We start from the raw sequence: 19,805 nt of genomic DNA, 5'->3' as shown, positions 1-19,805 counted from the left end.
ACACCTCATCAAGCTGTGTCTTGAAAAATCTTTAATTATCAGCATTTACAAACTGCCACATCTCCTCATCTTTGTCTCCTATTTGTCTGCCTGCACTTAATGACCCTTCATCCTTTGTATACAGTATCTTTAAAGGCTAGAAGCATATGCATGATATCAGTGGAGTGACTGGGGACTGGACACTGCAAGGGAACTGTTAGAAATGTAAAGTAAAGCCGAGCCCAGAATTCACATTAGTCTGAAGGATTGGAGGGGGAAAAAGAAAGGAGAGAAAAAGAAAAAGGGAATTAAAAACACATTTTTCTTTTAAATAACAATTCTTTTACATGTTTTATTCTCCTTTTTCCAAACCTTATAAACCTTATAAAGAGTTCTTCGTAGAGCGTGCGGTGAGTGAAATTCATGCGTCCAGGCTTGAGGGAGTGAGCCACACAGCAGAGAAAACTTCACTGACAAATCAGTCCATCGACCCAGGAATGGTATGATTTATCCCTTAGAGACTGTCTATACATTATACTTCCAAATAACAATTATAGTATTAACAAAAATTAAAAAATGGTATCATAACCAGCAGAATCCAGAAGAAAGGTGTTCAAATTTCTTTAACCAACGCTCATTCTTGAATTGATTTGTCTCGTTTCCCAAGTCAGAACTACTATTAAACAAACTTATTATTTTCTGCTCATTAAGCCTTCTCACACGGACACTGCACTGGGGCAGCATAGGGATGAATGCGTAAGAAAATCATATAAAACCCCATTATTACTTCAGAAGGCAAGGAATCTCATATACTCCCAACGAAGCTTTGTGACTGGAGGCAGGGGTGAAAGAATTCGATTTTATGCATAGTCAGTTTTTTAAAAACAAAACAAAAAACAATGGTTTATACAATACCATGGTAGGATGGAAGAAGCATCACCCACTCATATTCTATTCAAGGCTAGTTGGTGGGTCAAATTTCCAAGTGAATTGGGAATAAAAAGGCCCTCCACATATGCTTTTACACATCCATTTCCTCCTAGGAGAGATGTCACTACAAATGTCAACTGTGATGAATGTACAGGATTGTGCTTTGACGTCCCCCTCCCCCCCAAAAAAAAAAACCTCTGGTCCAACTCATCCTCAAAAGCCTGGACTGTGGACTGCACAGTAAAGCGAGAGAATAGGGGAGAGAGAAGTGCCCAGAAGGACTCCTGTTGACCTTCTCCTTCGAGCCTGCTGTGTGAGAGTCCAGAGAATACTGAGCAGCTGCCCACCGCCAGAGACGCCACCCAGTGCTCCTCATCCCCCAAAACATCTCCCATTCCACCGAGAGATCAGGCCATGGCCTCCACAACGTCCTCGTAGAAAGCAGGCCCACAGCAGCAGATCTGGGGACTAGATGGTCACCACCCCCCATTTCCTCCTCCTCACTTTCCCCTTCTCAGCCCTCAAGTTTCATCTTCCTGTGAAGGAGAAACACGACATCCTTTCACCTCCCTCTTGCCCATTTCCTCCTCAGTCAACGATAAGACTCCAAAAGACGAACTCTATCAATTGCCGGTTAGGGAGGTGCCAGTGGGGAAAACAAGGCTGAAGAGAAGAAAAAACGACAACAGAAAAAAGGGTTTGTAGAGTTGTCCACTCGCAGAGCTGGATTGCACAGAAATGTTCCTTGCAGAAACATCTCTCAGTTCATCTTCCCTTCTAAGCATGCCCAACCCCCCCCCCCCCACACACACACACACACACACACTGGTCACAGGCAAAGAGCACAACCCTTCGCTGACCACGGGTGGCCTTGTAGAAGTCTTCCCAGCCTTCTGGGGTTAAATAGTTCAGTTTATGGGTTTTCAGGTCCCCTCCACCCTAGCGAACCCCCCCAACCCACAGTCCACTTCAGCCAGGCACCTCTTGGTAGGACCGTCCCTCAACACCGAGACGCAGGAAAGAGGAGACCCCAGTGCGTGTGCTCGCCCCCTGCCTCATTGCCCAGCTGTGCGGAAGGAGCCAGGATGGATAGATGGATGGTTGCCCTCCCCAGCAGGGAGAAAAGGGGTGTATGTATAGCAGGGGAGGGGGCTGGGGTGGAGGCAGCGAGGCGGGTTTAGATGCCAATGGACTGTAGGACCCTTCGCTCAGCTTCGTTCAGGTGTCCGGAGAACATGGAGTAGCAGGGCTGCTGGGCGAACTGCCGTAGGAAGTCTGTCAGATAGGCCTGCAGGGCGGGAGGGGAAGTCAGCACAGGCGGTTTATAAGTCACACGTCTCACCACACACAAAAACTGCTGCTGGAGGTAGAGCTGGGTTTACCTGTAGGTCGATCTGATAGATAGGGTCCTTCAGAGCATCCGGGTCTTCCTCCTCATCGTCCTCGTAGTAATCTTCATCTGAGCAACGACAGCACACACATAGTACACAGAGCATGTACAGGGACGATTCTCACTTCAGCCCAGCGAACTGGTAAAAAAATATGTGTCTGTGCCATTCTGCTGATATGCAGGAGCTGCTCTCACCGTATTTGTTTGACGCGATGAGGTCTGACAGCAGTTGCCCAGCCAGGCCTTCATCCTCCTCCTCGTCCTCTTCCTCCTCCTCCCACATGTCACCCGAATCTGGAAACACACAGAGACACACGTGGCCTGGAGTCAGCGGACAGAAAATCTCATCCATTTTTACCCCACCTTTGTAAGTAATACATCAGTGTCATAAGTGAAAGGGGAAAAAAGGTCATTTAATTGTTTCCTACACCTACACTGCGTTGCTAGAGCACTAAATAACTTTTGGGAGTTTGCCACTTTAAATCTATAAGCGCTGCAGGTCTGCGAGGCCACGTTTGCGCACCTTGGCTCCAGTCTGCCGCGTTGACTCGAGTTGCATTGGCCTCCACCACGGACGACAGCTCGTTAATGATCAGCTTGAAGATTTTCACCAGCAGGGGGATGTTGGTCCAGCGCTCAGGGTCTACGCCACAGCAGAGAAGGAGAGAGGTGGAAGAGACACTCAACACCGGGCAACGGAGAATCCATCTCTACGATGCTTCTGCGAAGTCTATTCAGACCTCTGCTTTAAATAACATCCACAGACGCACTGCGATCAAGACCGACAAAACCAAAATGGATATATAATTACACCATTAGTGTACCATAGGGCGGCAGGAACTGTTAAAGCAGTTACCATTAACTGACAAGTAAACTAGCTCTGATAGCATCTGGACTTGCTTTGATTTGACTTGCTCTTTAGGGTCTGGATGCACTTTTCAGCATTTGCAGCAGCAGCCTCGATTTGCCAGAGACCTAACTGCTCAGAATGAGATACATCCCCGTGCAACAACAAACTCAAGCGTCTGATACGGATGTCATCGGTGCCATAAAAACAATATTTAGCGTCGCAAAAAGGTGGGATACTCAGATAACCATTAAAAACACAATATCGATGGACGACCGGTGCTTACTCTTGGCACTCTTGGAGCGTGTGCGGATGCCCTCGTCTGGGTTGAAGATCTCCTCGCCCTTCACCATGATGTCCTGCAGGCGCTTGTCATTGGTGTTCAGGCCGTGCTGGAGCAGTTTGCATAGAGCCACGGTGCTGAGAGGGAGGGAGAGGTGCACATCACTTTATTTTGTCAGGTTAATCATACTTGCCAAGACAGCTGGGGAAGGGCAACTGGGACTCTGATCATACGGCAACAGGCATTTTATAGCACTGCAGTTGTTCTGCTGCCTCAGCGATACACTGAGCCCCAGGGAGGATACAGTTAAAACAATTGCCCCTGGTTTAATAATTTGTGTGAATGGTTTGCAAATTATAGGCAAGCATTAATAAACAATGCGCACAGATATACGTATATGTAAATATTTATGCATGACAGATTTTCATGAACCTTCCTATTTTTCACCTTTTTGCAAGGATAAATCATAGCTAGTGTTTATAGTTCAGCTTAATTAGGTCTCATAAATGTGTGAACCAGAATAATAAAAAAAAAAAAAAAGCTCACATACTCCACCCTGACCTGCTTGACCCCACGTAACCCAGGCCTCCTACTGACCTGACTTTGCCGTCGTACTGGCCGTAGAAGAGGTGCTGGCGGCTCATCCACTCCGCCATGACGAACTCCAGGGCGGGCTTCCCCGTGGGCCCGGGCAGGCTGCACAGGAACTCCAGCAGGGGCTCCAGCTGGGAGTGCACCAGGTGGGCGAACACCATGATGAGAGACTGCAGAGAAACAACACGCACTGCGTCACACTTCACATCTGCGCCCCACACGGGCATCCGTGGCAGTGCTGCATTGTGGGAGCCGGCCGTGTGCAATGCCAATGCGTCGTGGACACTGGATATTTTAACTTGCAGGGAGGGAGCAAGGGGGTCAGTGAACGAGTAGGGGGGTGAGCGAGGCAGCCACCCACGTGTGTAGTGCACTCACCTGCATGACACTCAGGGTCTCGGCCTGCTGCATCTTGCTGAGGATGGCGCGCAGGATCTGGTCCAGGTTGTCTCCCAGTTGGGTCCCGGCCCGGGCGATCAGCGTGGACACCAGGCGGCCCACGAACGCGGCCGTGAACTCCGAGGTGCGGGGGTCCAGGAGCTGGTTCACCACCTGCATGACATACCACAGCCCGCTGTGCCCCTGCTCGTCCCGCCACTGGCCCACCTGCTCCAGAGCCACCGACACGTAGGCGCGCAGGCACTCGCCTCCATTCTGCAGCCAGAGAGAGGGTGGGGGGAGATGGAGAGAGGTCACACTTGAAATCCCAAATCTTCACAGCTTTAGGGACAAACAAATAAGCCTGGAATGCGTGTGAAAAGCGTAGAATAAAATATGAGGACTTTAAGGTCTGGATGGGTGAAAGACAGACCTGTCAGTAAGCAAATGCAAATTCCCGAACAGTCCTCACAGAGAAGACCACAAGATAGACCGAGAGAGGAGTAATACAGCTGCCTCAGTCCATCTCCAGGAGCTGCCAGGACTGCTCCCATGAAGCTTGCACAGAGAGATTGGATGAGGAGTACCTGCATGGTGGCGTTGTCGTCCGTGTGCAGGGTGCACTGTGCCACCACAGGGAAAGCCTGGCACATCAGCAACTCGGACATCGGGGGCTTGCTGTGCCGCACCACCGTGGTCAGGATGTCGATGGCCGTCTGCAAACAGGAAAGGTGATCAGAGACACGCAATCAACAGTACACTCAAACAGGAGGACTGAGCCCTTCCCCCCACGACAAAATCTCCTGTGTATGAAGTAGCAATACGCAAATGTGCCCGTCCCAAAAACGCCCCCACTCCCACGCCTACATACAAGCCTTGCCGATACAGGCCAGAGGGGGCGAGAGTGCAATACGATGACCATGGGCCCGTGCCCAGAACATCAGTGTGGTGCAGTGCGGCACGGGGCCAGGGTGAACGTACAGGGCGAAGGGTCAGCCTCACTCACCGCACAGAGTCCTGAGGGGATCTTGTCTGGGGGGGCCTGCATGATGCTGACGAGGGTGGGGATGAGTCTCATCTGCATGGGGCCCTGACAGGCCTCTATCTGGGCCAGCTCTTTGAAGATGTCCTGAGCCAAAGAGGCCACCACAGGGTCTGGAAGAGCGAGAGAAAGATAGGAATCAACTTCAATATCTGACAATCGGCGTCGGCACGATAAACACACACACACCAGGGCGAGCGCGATGGTCGGGGGGGTGGGGTTGCACAGCATACCGTTGCTGTACTTGAGGAAGATGGCGATGGTGAGCGGGCAGATCTTGTTCTCCACGCTTGTGGTGAAGGCCGGGTCCACGGTGCACACGATGCACAGCGTCTCCATCACCAGGGTCAGCACCTCGGAGCTGAACTGCGCCGCCAGCTGCACCAGGCCGTCCAGGACGCTGGGCAGGAAGGGCTGCAGGACTTGCGTGCTCTCCGACATCTTCAGCTGGTCGCAGTAGCTGGGGTGGGGGGAGCAGAGAGCGGAGAGTCAGCACACTGTTAGTCAATGTGCTCCGTGTGAGCCTGTGTGTCAGTCAGTCAGCGTGTCTGTGTGTGTCAAGTCTCTGTGGCCTGCTGGCCCGTGCGCGCGTCAGGCTGAGACAGACTCACCCCCAGATGGCCCTGACAGCGGAGATCCTGACGGAGGGGGGCTGGCTGTCGTGCAGGCCGCTCACAGTCGCCTGCAGGAACTGCTGGATCAGCTCGGGGGACATGGCGGCCGTGAAGCGGCTTGCCGCCCACAGCGCACGGCCCAGCAGGAACGGGGAGGTGGCTGGGGGACCAGGTGTGGAGAGAGAGCGCGTGTTAGTACCAGCGAGACTGAGACACGAACACCTTTTTTTTTTTTACTGGAGCAGTCTAGGTACAGCCCCTGCTTAAGGGTACAACAGCAGTGTCGTATTGAACACACTTCCACTCCAGAGCCCCGACCGCTCTGCTGCCTCCGCTAGCTAGTTAAGAACTCAGTGGGACTGAAAACCGAGGCTGACCCGAGAGGTTGAGGTCAGACAAGATGACGTTGGTGAGGAAGCCGTGCATGTCAAACTGGACGCGGCCGCTCTTCACGTTCTCCGTGATGATGCTCTTCACCGAACCTAGGGCCAGCATGCACGCCTCGTGGACCTTCCACCTGCAACGGACACAGCCAATCAGGGGAGGAGATGACACTGCCAATCACAGGGCAGCAGTCAGGGGAGGGCACATGGCACAGCCAATCACAGGGCAGCAGTGGACTACCAAGAAGAGCTAAACAGAAACCTTGCATAGAGGGACACAAATAAGCAAATACACGAATAAATAAAATCTCATCTTCCCTAACAATCACTGCAGAGAATGGGAACAGTTGATTAAAAGCACTCTGCTCCCATAACCCCAAGTGATGTATTATATTGCACATGTCATTTTCTCAATGCAGTAATATGAAAACTGGCATAAACATTTGATCAAGTACTACTTCAGCTCCAATTCACCAGCATGAAGGGGACAGTGTGCAGCCCTGTCGTTTACAGGCAGTGTGAGGGCTGGGATGTGCCAGTTGTGCCTCTCTGTATCTCAGTCTCTCTTTGTCTGTCCATCCCCCTCTCCCTCTCTCTCACGGTCCGCCTCACCAGTGCTGGTTGCTGCTGTTCTTGGCCTGCTCCGCCTCCTGCAGGTGCCGGGTGGCTGCGGCCGCCAGTGCGACGGCGCTCTCGTTCTGGAACTCAGTGGCCACCGCCTGCCGGGGAGGAGAGAGACAGAGAGGGAGCTGTCAACAGACCCGGCACTGCAAGCACCACTGAGCAAGAGCACAGGTTCCAGCGAGGCGATTTGTGCCCGATGGGCAGGACGGAGACGGCAGAGCGCGAAAGAACCCAACAGACATGTCTTACCAGTAGCAGGTCCTGCGCGGAGATCCTCACGGAGTAGGAGAATGTGTCGTCGTCCTCGTCCTCCACAAACTGCTGGGGGTTGGCCGTCCATACCTTGATCTGCACAGAACAGGGAGAGGACCCGTTCACAAAGAAGGCCACAGTGGTAGACAGATGGAATCCACAAGTAGTACAGTCACCATGAAGGTCATATGGTCTTGATAGGAAATGGGTGGGGTCATGGTAGTTCGTAGACTTGCAAACTACCATGCAAAATACAGTATTAGATTTACAAATCTCACACTGCACTTACTCCCAGAAGATGAACAACAGAGGCGATGCTGCTGTGGCCCTACCTGGTCCTCAGTGATCTGCATGTAGAGAATGATGTAGTAGATGAGCTCAGGCAGGGCTTTCTTCACTGTGCTCTTGAACTTGCTGTTCTCCAGCAGCGTGTGGACAAACTCAAAGATGCTGAACACCAGGTTCTCAAAGCCCAGTACTTCACCTAAGCAGGGGGAGGACAGTCAAGATAAACAACGGGCAAATCCACAACAGGAACAAACTGCACACTTAAGCATGTTTTAAAAGCACAATTTAGCTTTTTATGAAGGGTAGTCTCATTCATAGCTCATGTTGCATCTCTTACTGTTACACGACCTACGGACTGATCTTATGATGGTGCTTTGAAATGAGCCGTTTTGGGGGCTTTGTTAAATTGAGCCATTTGTTATTGTGGCACTATTTACTATGCTCCGAAAGTGCACTGCCCCATACTGGTCCACCCCCATTAAACATCATGCACCACCTAAAGTTACAATATTATCCCTGCTAATTCTCTGAGGTCAGACCACCCCAGACCAGGCCGAGGCTCCAGCTGAAACTGCTGTTAGTGCGACTCCAAAACGAAGACCACAGATCGAAAGGCTGGTCAGAAGTGGGCTGAAATAAATATAAATCTGCAAAAGCACCCTACAATCCCGTACAACCAGCCCCCCGGCGTCCACACACCATCCGAGTCAACGGGGTCATCCACTTCTTCGGTGTAGTTGACTTCTGTCCTGACATAAGTGCATAGGGGGTTAAGGACAGTCAACAGAGCCCAGCTTGAGAAAAGACATCCGCAGAAACTAGCCCTGAGTAAAGGGTTTGCTGGGAACCTCTGGTCACTGTGGAATCTCACCGGACACACACACAGACACGCACAACACTGGGAAACACTCTGCACTAATGGTCTCTGTGTGAAGGATATAAGGCTGCACTCTCAGTGAGGGTGTTCCACACGATGGGCAGGATCTGCTGCATAGAAGACACCATGTGCTTGGGGAAGTTCTTCACCAGCGCCGTCACAGCCTGAGGGGCAGGGGAGGGACAGGAGAGAGGAGATCACCACCTGCTGCTTTGGATTCCTGTAGTGCTGGGACTTCTGCACTACTTTAATTACTCATCGGTCACATTTTCAGGTCAGTGAGTTTAAGATTTCTTCATGCCGCACCCTCCCCCGCCACCACCAAGGTCCCAAGTTGGTCACTCACCTTCAGCACCTCCATCTTGAGCCCACTGTCGGAGGAATGCCCATCTGGCATCTGCAGGGCCTGGACGAAGGCCTCTGTGAACTGCTGCACCACGGGGAAGATCAGCGCTTTGGCCGCACCCTGGACAACGGCAGACACGGGACCCCGTTACAGCTACAGCCCTCACCGCACCCCCCAGACTCCATCACTCAGCTATAGCCCACCACGAGCAGAACATGCTACCGATACAGCCAATGGCCCTTAACCTGACCCGACGGAGGCAGGAAGGAAGGAGTTTATTGAGATATTTATTGCACAACTGCTGGTTGGTGATCTCCCATATCAGAGAAGATTTTAGTTGAGTACCTTGTGTCTCAGTCCCCCATTTGCTGTTACCAATCCCCCACTCACCTTCTCTATTTCCTCAATGGTACAGATGAGGTTGGCACAGGTGGTGAAGATTTCCACAGCACGGGAGCGGGTGCGAATGCTGTAGACCTGCGAAACAAAATGAGTGCCAGCTCAGTCTGGGCTCCCTCCACACACCGCCCATTCACACAGTGCCTGGGCTGTAACTCACCCAGGTTACAGCGGTCTTATTTGCTCTGTACATGAATGGCCTTCATTTGAATTATCTGGCTAGGAGAATAAACCGAATACTGCCTAATCCAAGCAAAAAGTGCTACTCTCCCAAAATACGTCGGCGGTGTACAGAAACTCTGTAGCACGCCTCCGCACGTGTGATATCGGCATGTCAACAGCACCGTTCCCCAAGACTTGCTGCCCTGGCACTGGGTACCTCAGCCATTGTGAAGATCTTGTACATCTCGGGGAGAATCACCGGAGCAACCAGGGGCATCTGTGTGTCCGTCACTTCGCGGGTGAACTCTGGAGGAGGGAGAGAGTGTGTTAGCATATATATGTGCGATTGTCAGTGAATGTTTTAGTGTGTCCATGCAGGACATCTGGTGTGCAGTCTGTATCTGAACACTTGTGAGTAGCAGTACCAGAGTCTGTGGCAGTGGATTTCAAACCGGTCCTGGAGTACTCCCTGCCCTGCTAGTTTTTGTTCTAACTAAGGTCTTAATTGCTTAATTGAATCCTTAATTGCCCTAACAAAGCAATATATAATTAAATTAAGTAATTAAGACCTAAGTTGGAACAAAAACCAGCAGGGCAGGGGGTACTCCAGGACCAGTTTGAAACCCCCTGGTCTATGGAATGTGTAGGTGTGCGCGTCTGTTAGTACGTGTGTGTTCGGATGTGTATATCACTGCGCGAGTGTGCCTGTGCGCATCACTACACGTCCGCTGTGGCAGTGTGCCGTACCAGTCAGGACTCTCATGGCCCCGTGCACGGCGCTGACGTCTCCGCTGACCAGCATGTCCATGAGCAGGGTGAAGAGCTGGGGCCAGGCTTCGGGCCAGTCCCAGTGGGCGATGGCCGACACGGCGTACGCCACGCTGGAGCGCACCTTGCTGATGGACTCCCGCAGCCCGGCAGGCAGCAGGTCCCTGATAGCTGCCTTTGCCTGGGGGAGGGCGGGGGGAGCAAGACCGACATTCACACAAGAGACCCTTTGGCACCAGCACAACAATCCGAGTCTTACAGACCCCTAGACAAATCCAGCTCCCTCCCCTCCCCCAATGCCAGCAACAAACAAAGATGGAGAACTCTTACCCGATCTGTTGTCTCGGGGGGTCTGAACTTCTCGGACTGGGAGCACCAATGCGTCTCCACATACTGCTTCAGGATCACAGAGGCCAGCTGGCGAGAGGGGAGACAGTCACAACACGCCCAACATTCACACACACAAACGCAGCTGCAGCATTGAGCAATTTCAGAAGTAAAAAAAAATCACGTTATATATATATATTATATATATAAATACACTCACCTAAAGGATTATTAGGAACACCATACTAATACTGTGTTTGACCCCCTTTCGCCTTCAGAATTGCCTTAATTCTACGTGGCATTGATTCAACAAGGTGCTGAAAGCATTCTTTAGAAATGTTGGCCCATATTGATAGGATAGCATCTTGCAGTTGATGGAGATTTGTGGGATGCACATCCAGGGCACGAAGCTCCCGTTCCACCACATCCCAAAGATGCTCTATTGGGTTGAGATCTGGTGACTGTGGGGGCCAGTTTAGTACAGTGAACTCATTGTCATGTTCAAGAAACCAATTTGAAATGATTCGACCTTTGTGACATGGTGCATTATCCTGCTGGAAGTAGCCATCAGAGGATGGGTACATGGTGGTCATAAAGGGATGGACATGGTCAGAAACAATGCTCAGGTAGGCCGTGGCATTTAAACTAGGCCCCTTAATGCCAATTGGGCATCAAGTGTGCCAAGAAAACATCCCCCACACCATTACACCACCACCACCAGCCTGCACAGTGGTAACAAGGCATGATGGATCCATGTTCTCATTCTGTTTACGCCAAATTCTGACTCTACCATCTGAATGTCTCAACAGAAATCGAGACTCATCAGACCAGGCAACATTTTTCCAGTCTTCAACTGTCCAATTTTGATGAGCTTGTGCAAATTGTAGCCTCTTTTTCCTATTTGTAGTGGAGATGAGTGGTACCCGGTGGGGTCTTCTGCTGTTGTAGCCCATCCGCCTCAAGGTTGTACGTGTTGTGGCTTCACAAATGCTTTGCTGCATACCTCGGTTGTAACGAGTGGTTATTTCAGTCAAAGTTGCTCTTCTATCAGCTTGAATCAGTCGGCCCATTCTCCTCTGACCTCTAGCATCAACAAGGCATTTTCGCCCACAGGACTGCCGCATACTGGATGTTTTTCCCTTTTCACACCATTCTTTGTAAACCCTAGAAATGGTTGTGCGTGAAAATCCCAGTAACTGAGCAGATTGTGAAATACTCAGACCGGCCCGTCTGGCACCAACAACCATGCCACGCTCAAAATTGCTTAAATCACCTTTCTTTCCCATTCAGACATTCAGTTTGGAGTTCAGGAGATTGTCTTGACCAGGACCACACCCCTAAATGCATTGAAGCAACTGCCATGCGATTGGTTGGTTAGATAATTGCATTAATGAGAAATTGAACAGGTGTTCCTAATAATCCTTTAGGTGAGTGTATATAGTACTGTTAAAAAGTTTTATGCAGGTGTGAAAATATAGGTGCTATATGCTATAGGGCAGGTGCTTTCAAAAATAGACATGATAATAGATTATATTTATCAATTAACTAAATGCAAAGTGAGTGAACAGAAGAAAAATCTACATCAAATCAATATTTGGTGTGACTACCCTTTGCCTTCAAACCAGCATCAATTCTTCTAGGTACACTTGCACACACTTTTTGAAGGATCTCAGCAGGTAGGTTGGCACAAACATCTTGGAGAACTAACCACAGTTCTTCTGTGGATTTAGGCAGCCTCAGTTGCTTCTCTCTTCCTGTAAGCCCAGACAGACTCGATGATGTTGAGATCAGGGCTCTGTGGGGGCCATACCATCACTTCCAGGACTCCTTGTTCTTCTTTACAATGAAGATTGTTCTTAATGGCTTTCGCTGTATGTTTGGGGTCGTTGTCATGCTGCAGAATAAATTTGGGCCAATCAGATGGCTCCCTGATGGTATTGCATGATGGATAACTATCTGCCTGTACTTCTCAGCATTGAAGAGGCCATTCATTCTGACCAAATCCCCAACTCCATTTGCAGAAATGCAGCCCCAAACTTGCAAGGAACCTCCACCATGCTTCACTGTTGCCTGCAGACACTCATTCGTGTACCGCTCTCCAGCCCTTGGGTGAACAAATTCTGACTCATCAGTCCAGAGCACTTGCTACCATTTTTCTGCACCCCAGTTCCTGTGTTTTCATGCATAGTTGAGTCCCTTGGCCTTGTTTCCACGTCGGAGGTATGGCTTTTTGGCCACAAGTCTTTTATGAAGGCCACTTCTGACCAGACGTCTCTGGACAGTACCAGGTGTACCAGGGTCCCACTGTTTACTGCCAATTCTAGGCTGATGAAAGAAAGCATGATGCGTCTCATCTGCTGCAGTAAGTTTCCTTGGCTGATCACTGCATCTGTGGTGCTCAACGTTGCCCGTTTCTTTGTGCTTCTTCAAAAGAGCTTGGGACAGCACATCTGGAAACCCCTGCCTGCCTTGAAATGTCTGCCTGGGAGAGACCTTGCTGATGCAGTAGAACTACCTTGTGTCTTGTTGCTGTGCTCAGTCTTGTCATGGTGTGTGACTTTTGACAGTAAACGGTCTTCAGCAGCCTCACCTTGTTAGCTGAGTTTGGCTGTTCCTCACCCAGTTTTATTCCTCCTACACAGCTGTTTCTGTTTCAGTTAATGATTGTGTTTCAACCTACATATTGAAATTATGATCATTAGCACCTGTTTGGTATAATTGTTTAATCATACACCTGACTGTATGCCTACAGAATCCCTGACTTTGTGCAAGTGTACCTAGAAGAATTGATGCTGTTTTGGTCACACCAAATATGGATTTGATGTAGATTTTTCTTCTGTTCACTCACTTTGCATTTTGTTAATTGATAAATATATTATACATTAACATGTCTATTTTTGAAAGGATTCTTACTTTACAGTATTTTTTCACACCTGAATAAAACTTTTGCACAGTACTGTGTGTGTGTATATATATATATATATATATATATATATATATATATATATATATATATATATATATATATATATATATATATATATATATATATATATATATATACACTCACCTAAAGGATTATTAGGAACACCTGTTCAATTTCTCATTAATGCAATTATCTAACCAACCAATCACATGGCAGTTGCTTCAATGCATTTAGGGGTGTGGTCCTGGTCAAGACAATCTCCTGAACTCCAAACTGAATGTCTGAATGGGAAAGAAAGGTGATTTAAGCAATTTTGAGCGTGGCATGGTTGTTGGTGCCAGACGGGCCGGTCTGAGTATTTCACAATCTGCTCAGTTACTGGGATTTTCACGCACAACCATTTCTAGGGTTTACAAAGAATGGTGTGAAAAGGGAAAAACATCCAGTATGCAGCAGTCCTGTGGGCGAAAATGCCTTGTTGATGCTAGAGGTCACAGGAGAATGGGCCGACTGATTCAAGCTGATAGAAGAGCAACTTTGACTGAAATAACCACTCGTTACAACCGAGGTATGCAGCAAAGCATTTGTGAAGCCACAACACGTACAACCTTGAGGCGGATGCGCTACAACAGCAGAAGACCCCACCGGGTACCACTCATCTCCACTACAAATAGGAAAAAGAGGCTACAATTTGCACAAGCTCACCAAAATTGGACAGTTGAAGACTGGAAAAATGTTGCCTAGTCTGATGAGTCTCGATTTCTGTTGAGACATTCAGATGGTAGAGTCAGAATTTGGCGTAAACAGAATGAGAACATGGATCCATCATGCCTTGTTACCACTGTGCAGGCTGCTGGTGGTGGTGTAATGGTGTGGGGGATGTTTTCTTGGCACACTTTAGGCCCCTTAGTGCCAATTGGGCATCGTTTAAATGCCACGGCCTACCTGAGCATTGTTTCTGACCATGTCCATTCCTTTATGACCACCATGTACCCATCCTCTGATGGCTACTTCCAGTAGGATAATGCACCATGTCACAAAGGTCGAATCATTTCAAATTGGTTTCTTGAACATGACAATGAGTTCACTGTACTAAACTGGCCCCCACAGTCACCAGATCTCAACCCAGTAGAGCATCTTTGGGATGTGGTGGAACGGGAGCTTCGTGCCCTGGATGTGCATCCCACAAATCTCCATCAACTGCAAGATGCTATCCTATCAATATGGGCCAACATTTCTAAAGAATGCTTTCAGCACCTTGTTGAATCAATGCCACGTAGAATTAAGGCAGTTCTGAAGGCGAAAGGGGGTCAAACACAGTATTAGTATGGTGTTCCTAATAATCCTTTAGGTGAGTGTATATATATATATATATATATATATATATAGATCAAGACATTTTGGGACTTCTTTTTGGACTGCACACCGACGAATCAGATAATGATTATAACCACATTTCCACTTTTAGTTGAACTATCCCTTAAAAGAACATTGCTGTGTGTTTTGATCATGGTTTACTTAAATTAGGACTTGTTATATTCATGTTTCCAATTACTATGTTTAGTGAAAAGTGTATATTTTGTGACAATTCTAAGTCACCCTGACTATAAGGTAACTGAGGGTTTGCACAGTCCAATCTAAGCTAGGACGGGATGGCACGGCTCACCTGGCGAATAGCGAGGGCTCCTCGGGGGTCCACCGTCAGCTCTGCCAGGTGCACTCCGAACTCTGAGGAAACAAGGGCAAGATCCCGTCTCAGCACATGCGTCTTTGCACAGGCACTGCAGCTTCAGAGTGCTGGGCTGCTGCCATCGACTCATTTGCATAAACTGAGGTATGCATGGCAAAACAAGCCTTCGCCCCAAAGCACATGACACTGAGAATGATATTAAAGTCACGGTAAAGATGGCTATGAAGCTTTTCAGCATGCCTCAAAATATACAGGGATACTAGTCGATAAATAAGGATGTCATTGAAATGCATGTGAAAGGCAGCACTTTATGAAGGAAAGTCTAAGGGCACACAGAGGTAAAAAGCACACAACCCCAGAGCTCACGAGATGTGAAAAAAGGTGGTATCCCAAATCCTCACAGATCTGAAATATCCACAATCTCTAGTGCAGCAAAAACTTATTTAGCAGATGCCTTTTTCCACAGGGGTGTAACAGGCTTTCTTCTACATGGACACAAAGTGACAGCAGCACTATAAAAATGTATCCACACTGCAGTGAATAAAAGGAGCAGTGAAACTTTTTTCTTAGGTGCCTGCCTGCCTGTCCTGCATATGTTATCTATATGAAAGAGCCCAGGCTGGACTTACGAGCAAAGATAATGCAATCAATCAGCCATCAAAAATTAGGGGCAATGATGGGTCGGTATCGCCGATGAGCAGCTCAGGGAAAGGGACTGTGTAATCGAAACCTTTCTATTCCGATTGTAAAGCTTGAAAGCAGAGCCTTGCAGTTTTAGAGGAAATACAGCTGTGCCGCACTGTCTTTCTGGGGACAATGTGACAGAAGACAATGCGACTGCTGACATACCAGCCCAGCAGCCAGCTGCCTCCCACAGAGATCAAGCAATCAGCCAGTCAGCCAACCTGCACAATCAGCCTTTTTTAGCTCAAGAACAGGACAGGATTGCAAACTGGAGAGACACACATGGTTTGCTAGGAGGAACTTCACAGCTAGGTTGCAAAAACATATGTATACACACAGAGCAGAGAGCTCGGCAAAGGCTTTAAACTGTGCGCGAAGGCTTCATTAGGGATGTGTGGTCTCTTTCCAGCGCAGCAATGCAGGTCAGAGCAATGAATATTTCAGTACCTGAGACAATGCAGGGCAGTGGGGGAGGGAGCAGTGGTGACATTATACTCCACAGCCTTGGGAGCCACAGCAGAGGACACAGACCTGGGCCTTGAGACCACAGCAGCTGCCTCACATGCCCCAACCGCCAAGGGAACTCTGGGGAAACCTGTGCCAGTCAACCAATCCTGGCAGCACACACAGCTACACAAAAGAGCAAGTGCCAACTTCCCTCCGGCCAGCAGAAGAAAAAGGATCCCGATATCCTACAGGGAGTTGGGAATTCTGAGAATATGCATGCACAGTACCATCCTGGAAACACCAATACAATTGTCCTGTCCTGCTAGGCGACATTTCAAGGACTTGAGTTAAGAGTGGGGATGTCAGACTCAGGATCCCAGGAGCCCTGGTGTCTTGTGTTTTTTTGTCAAACATTTCTTAACTCCTCCAGTTGGTCCCAATTCATTGATTGACTGGATTAACTGAACACTTCTGCCCAGACTCCACAGTGTTTTGTGGATAAAAATGTGTAGTGAACCAGTCAAGTGCTGTAAAAAGTCAGATGGGAAAACTGAAAGTAAGCCTAACAGAGTACATCATTAAATTAATTGAATAATTAGGAGCTGCTGTTGGTTCTTATTACCAGTTTCTACAGTAGTGGGGAAACATATATACAGTAGCGTTTTTGAAGAAGGTGAAGAATAAATTAAAGTGTCACTATTAAACAACATCGAGGCTCAGCCATTCAGGCTTTCTGTACCCACACATGTATAATGCAGAAACAGAATTAGCACCTATCAAAAAGTTACCAAGCAGCAAATGTAACCCTAAAACTAGTTAAAAAGAAAAAAAAAGATTACATCTCTTCACATCACTGACATATTCTCCCTGTCATAGACTGCTATGGAAGCACAGCAAGTGGGAAGAAGGACCATTCAGCCCTGCAGCAGTAGGGTGAGGTGGGGTCACTTGTACAGGAAGCTTGGACAACTGCCCCAGACTAGCAGTAGACACTCTTAAATATCCAAATCCGCCTTCTTCTTCCGACACTGCCCGGGTTCAAGTCCAAGTTCAAGTTCACAGGACAAGACCTGGGCGGGAGAATGGAGGGGAACCGCCCTCATCTGCGCACGGAGCATGACCGGCACCAGCCCAGCCCGTCACCCCAGACTGCGCGCTTTGACCCACTTCGGGTTCACATTTAACAACTGGCGCAGTGAGGAAAAACCACAAATCCGTTTCAAGACCAGCTATGGATGCTCACATAGTGGATCTCCCCTGAGCACACAGCTACGCGTTTCCATATGCGCACACGTTTTCGTTGTTTCAAACGTAGTATTTTTTAACTTTCACTTTTACTTTGTATTGTCCTTACGGAGATAATGCATTAAAATGATGTCCATTGAGATCCATCCTGAAGTTTTCCCGACAGCCACCCCACATGTCCGTTACCAACGCTGGTGTGGGAGCACATGTGATGTGGCTTCATTTGGCATCCGTGTAGTAAACTAAATATATGTTTAAGAACTTGGAACATGATAATTTAGAGGAAATAACCGCATTAAATAACTGCTACACAAAGGAAACAACAAGACCTGACAGTTCCCAGCTGACAAAAGCCCACAACTCGCTGCAAAGTGGGGAGGACCGTGTTTGGCCATTTTCATGAACAACATCGCGGCGTGTTGTGTTTCTGCACATGCACAGCTCCGGGGGCAGTCAGCCCGGCATCCCCTGCCGAAGTGTGCCCAAGCAGGCCCGGGAACTCATTGTAATTCACATGGTGCCGCTCGCTTCCTCCCTGCCCCGCACTCAGACTCACCCTCCGTCACTTCCAACACTTTGACCTGCTCCTCGGCGGCTGCCCGCACGTCCTGCACGGGGGACAGGATCGCCGTGAGCGTCTCGATCAGAGCTTCTTTCAACCCCTGTTGGACCGGGCCGGCGACCGCAGCCGAACCGGGCCCCGAAGCGTTCACGCCCGCCATTATGCTGCCCGCACAGCCCGAGCGCCGCAGAAGAGCTGGAGCCGCCGCACCGGAGCGCGCCAAGGCCCGGACCGGAGGGGGAGGAGCCGCCGAGTGACGTACTTCCGCCCCGCTCTTCCGGGTTTGCTCCAACTCCCGGATCGGAGCAGCAGCAGATGCACCATAATTATGCAGTAGCAGTTTGAAATGTTGTAGAGTATATATTTTTGGTATTTGGATCGCGAATCAGTGACGTACTTATCATGAATTGTTTCTTATGCTCTTATATAAGCAGGTTATATATTTCAGAACAGATCCCCCCTTCTTCTACTGTAAGTCTGTATTTTAGTTGTATAAAAATGCAAACGGGGCGTGTGACAAAGTAAGATCTAACAAAGGCCTATGCTTTATATGCATCAATATAAATAGAACACATCTGAAAAGAAAAGATGATCAATAAACAGATATCATTGTGTTTCAACATCGGGACTATTGCGGACAACAGGCAGATATAACAGTATCGGTTTATTTATTTAATATCTTTACATAAATAACCCCACAGATGTACTCGCAGCATTTGTAGTTACAGGGTTTAACTTTATTTCCCGGATTGGGAGTATACCTGAATGAAATGTTCCATCTTCACCTCAGGTTAAAGAGATTGAATTTCTTTGACCTTTTTTGTTTTTGGTTTTGTTTGATTTTTTCCATACAACATGTGTGATTGCTGAATCTGAACATAGCTTTCTAAGTGGATATGCATTATATAGTATAGTTTCAACATATCCTCAAAAGATTAGAATTTTACACTTCACAGTATACATAAGCAATCAAGTGGCATTTTCTTTCAAATCCTTTGTGTCTGGACATCCGTAAGACAAACACCTTCGTATTTTTCATAGATTGCTTCTTTGGGTGCAGTGCGTTCGATTTAATATCTATGATGTCCATCCCTGCTACAGGCATGTAATATTATACTCTTGCCTACACTGAACATATCAGTCCATTTCTGGAGGCAGTTTAAAATCAGCATGAATGTGTTAGTTGCTGTTGAAGTGCTTGGTACCCCATTGTATTCTGCCTCACCTACAACCTGAACAAGTTTACCGACCACACCCAAGATTAAGTCACTGACATAGATTTCTCGGTTACCCCACTTGGAACATTTCCCATTGTGCTCTTCATCAATACAGTGGTGTTGCTTACTACCCTGTTCCCAATCCACAAGCATGTTGGCATTCCTACACCATTCAAGAATACACCTTTCACACAAGCGCATGGATACAGTTATTTCTGTCATACAGGTGGTCGAGTGGCCGCTTCTTGCGATGGGGGAAACCTGTCCGATGTTGTCCCTTGGGGTGTTACAGTGCTGGGGGTGACTTGCTTCTTCCTGCATCTACTCCATTTTCATCTGGTGCTGCTCCTTGGCTATTAATCGTTCCGATACTGGAAATATATAAAAACATTTGGCTTCTGTGTCAGTGTATTAACACTGATGAGGCACGTGCAGTCTTCAATGTGCAACACTGGAGAGAGCCACTGGGAAGTACCTGCCAATAACTCTCAGACTTTCTGCCTCTCTCGGTACATACTGTGTAATATTCTGCAGTTCTGTCAGTTTAAAAT

At 48.3% G+C, this 19,805-nt stretch overlaps 1 protein-coding gene across 1 annotated transcript; it reads right to left on the bottom strand.

The window, feature by feature from the left end:
* Nucleotides 1–317: 317 nt before the first annotated feature.
* ipo9 (importin 9) lies at nucleotides 318–18,262 on the bottom strand. The gene is made up of 24 exons (XM_066703510.1): nucleotides 18,032–18,262; nucleotides 15,076–15,137; nucleotides 10,487–10,573; nucleotides 10,136–10,337; nucleotides 9,606–9,694; nucleotides 9,218–9,304; nucleotides 8,828–8,947; nucleotides 8,545–8,645; nucleotides 8,304–8,362; nucleotides 7,649–7,800; nucleotides 7,314–7,412; nucleotides 7,053–7,159; nucleotides 6,435–6,574; nucleotides 6,055–6,217; nucleotides 5,677–5,903; nucleotides 5,408–5,556; nucleotides 4,989–5,117; nucleotides 4,402–4,677; nucleotides 4,027–4,193; nucleotides 3,433–3,566; nucleotides 2,823–2,942; nucleotides 2,495–2,593; nucleotides 2,292–2,368; nucleotides 318–2,197 (listed from the first exon to the last, which is right to left on the bottom strand). The coding sequence occupies exons 1-24, from the start codon at nucleotides 18,195–18,197 to the stop codon at nucleotides 2,087–2,089; spliced, it is 3,123 nt and encodes a 1,040-aa protein (XP_066559607.1). The 5' UTR covers nucleotides 18,198–18,262; the 3' UTR covers nucleotides 318–2,086.
* Between the last annotated feature and the right edge of the window lie 1,543 nt (nucleotides 18,263–19,805).

The sequence above is a fragment of the Amia ocellicauda genome, chromosome 5 (assembly GCF_036373705.1).
Source record: "Amia ocellicauda isolate fAmiCal2 chromosome 5, fAmiCal2.hap1, whole genome shotgun sequence".
Lineage (NCBI taxonomy): Eukaryota > Metazoa > Chordata > Actinopteri > Amiiformes > Amiidae > Amia > Amia ocellicauda.
This window is presented reverse-complemented; position numbering and strand designations above follow the sequence as displayed.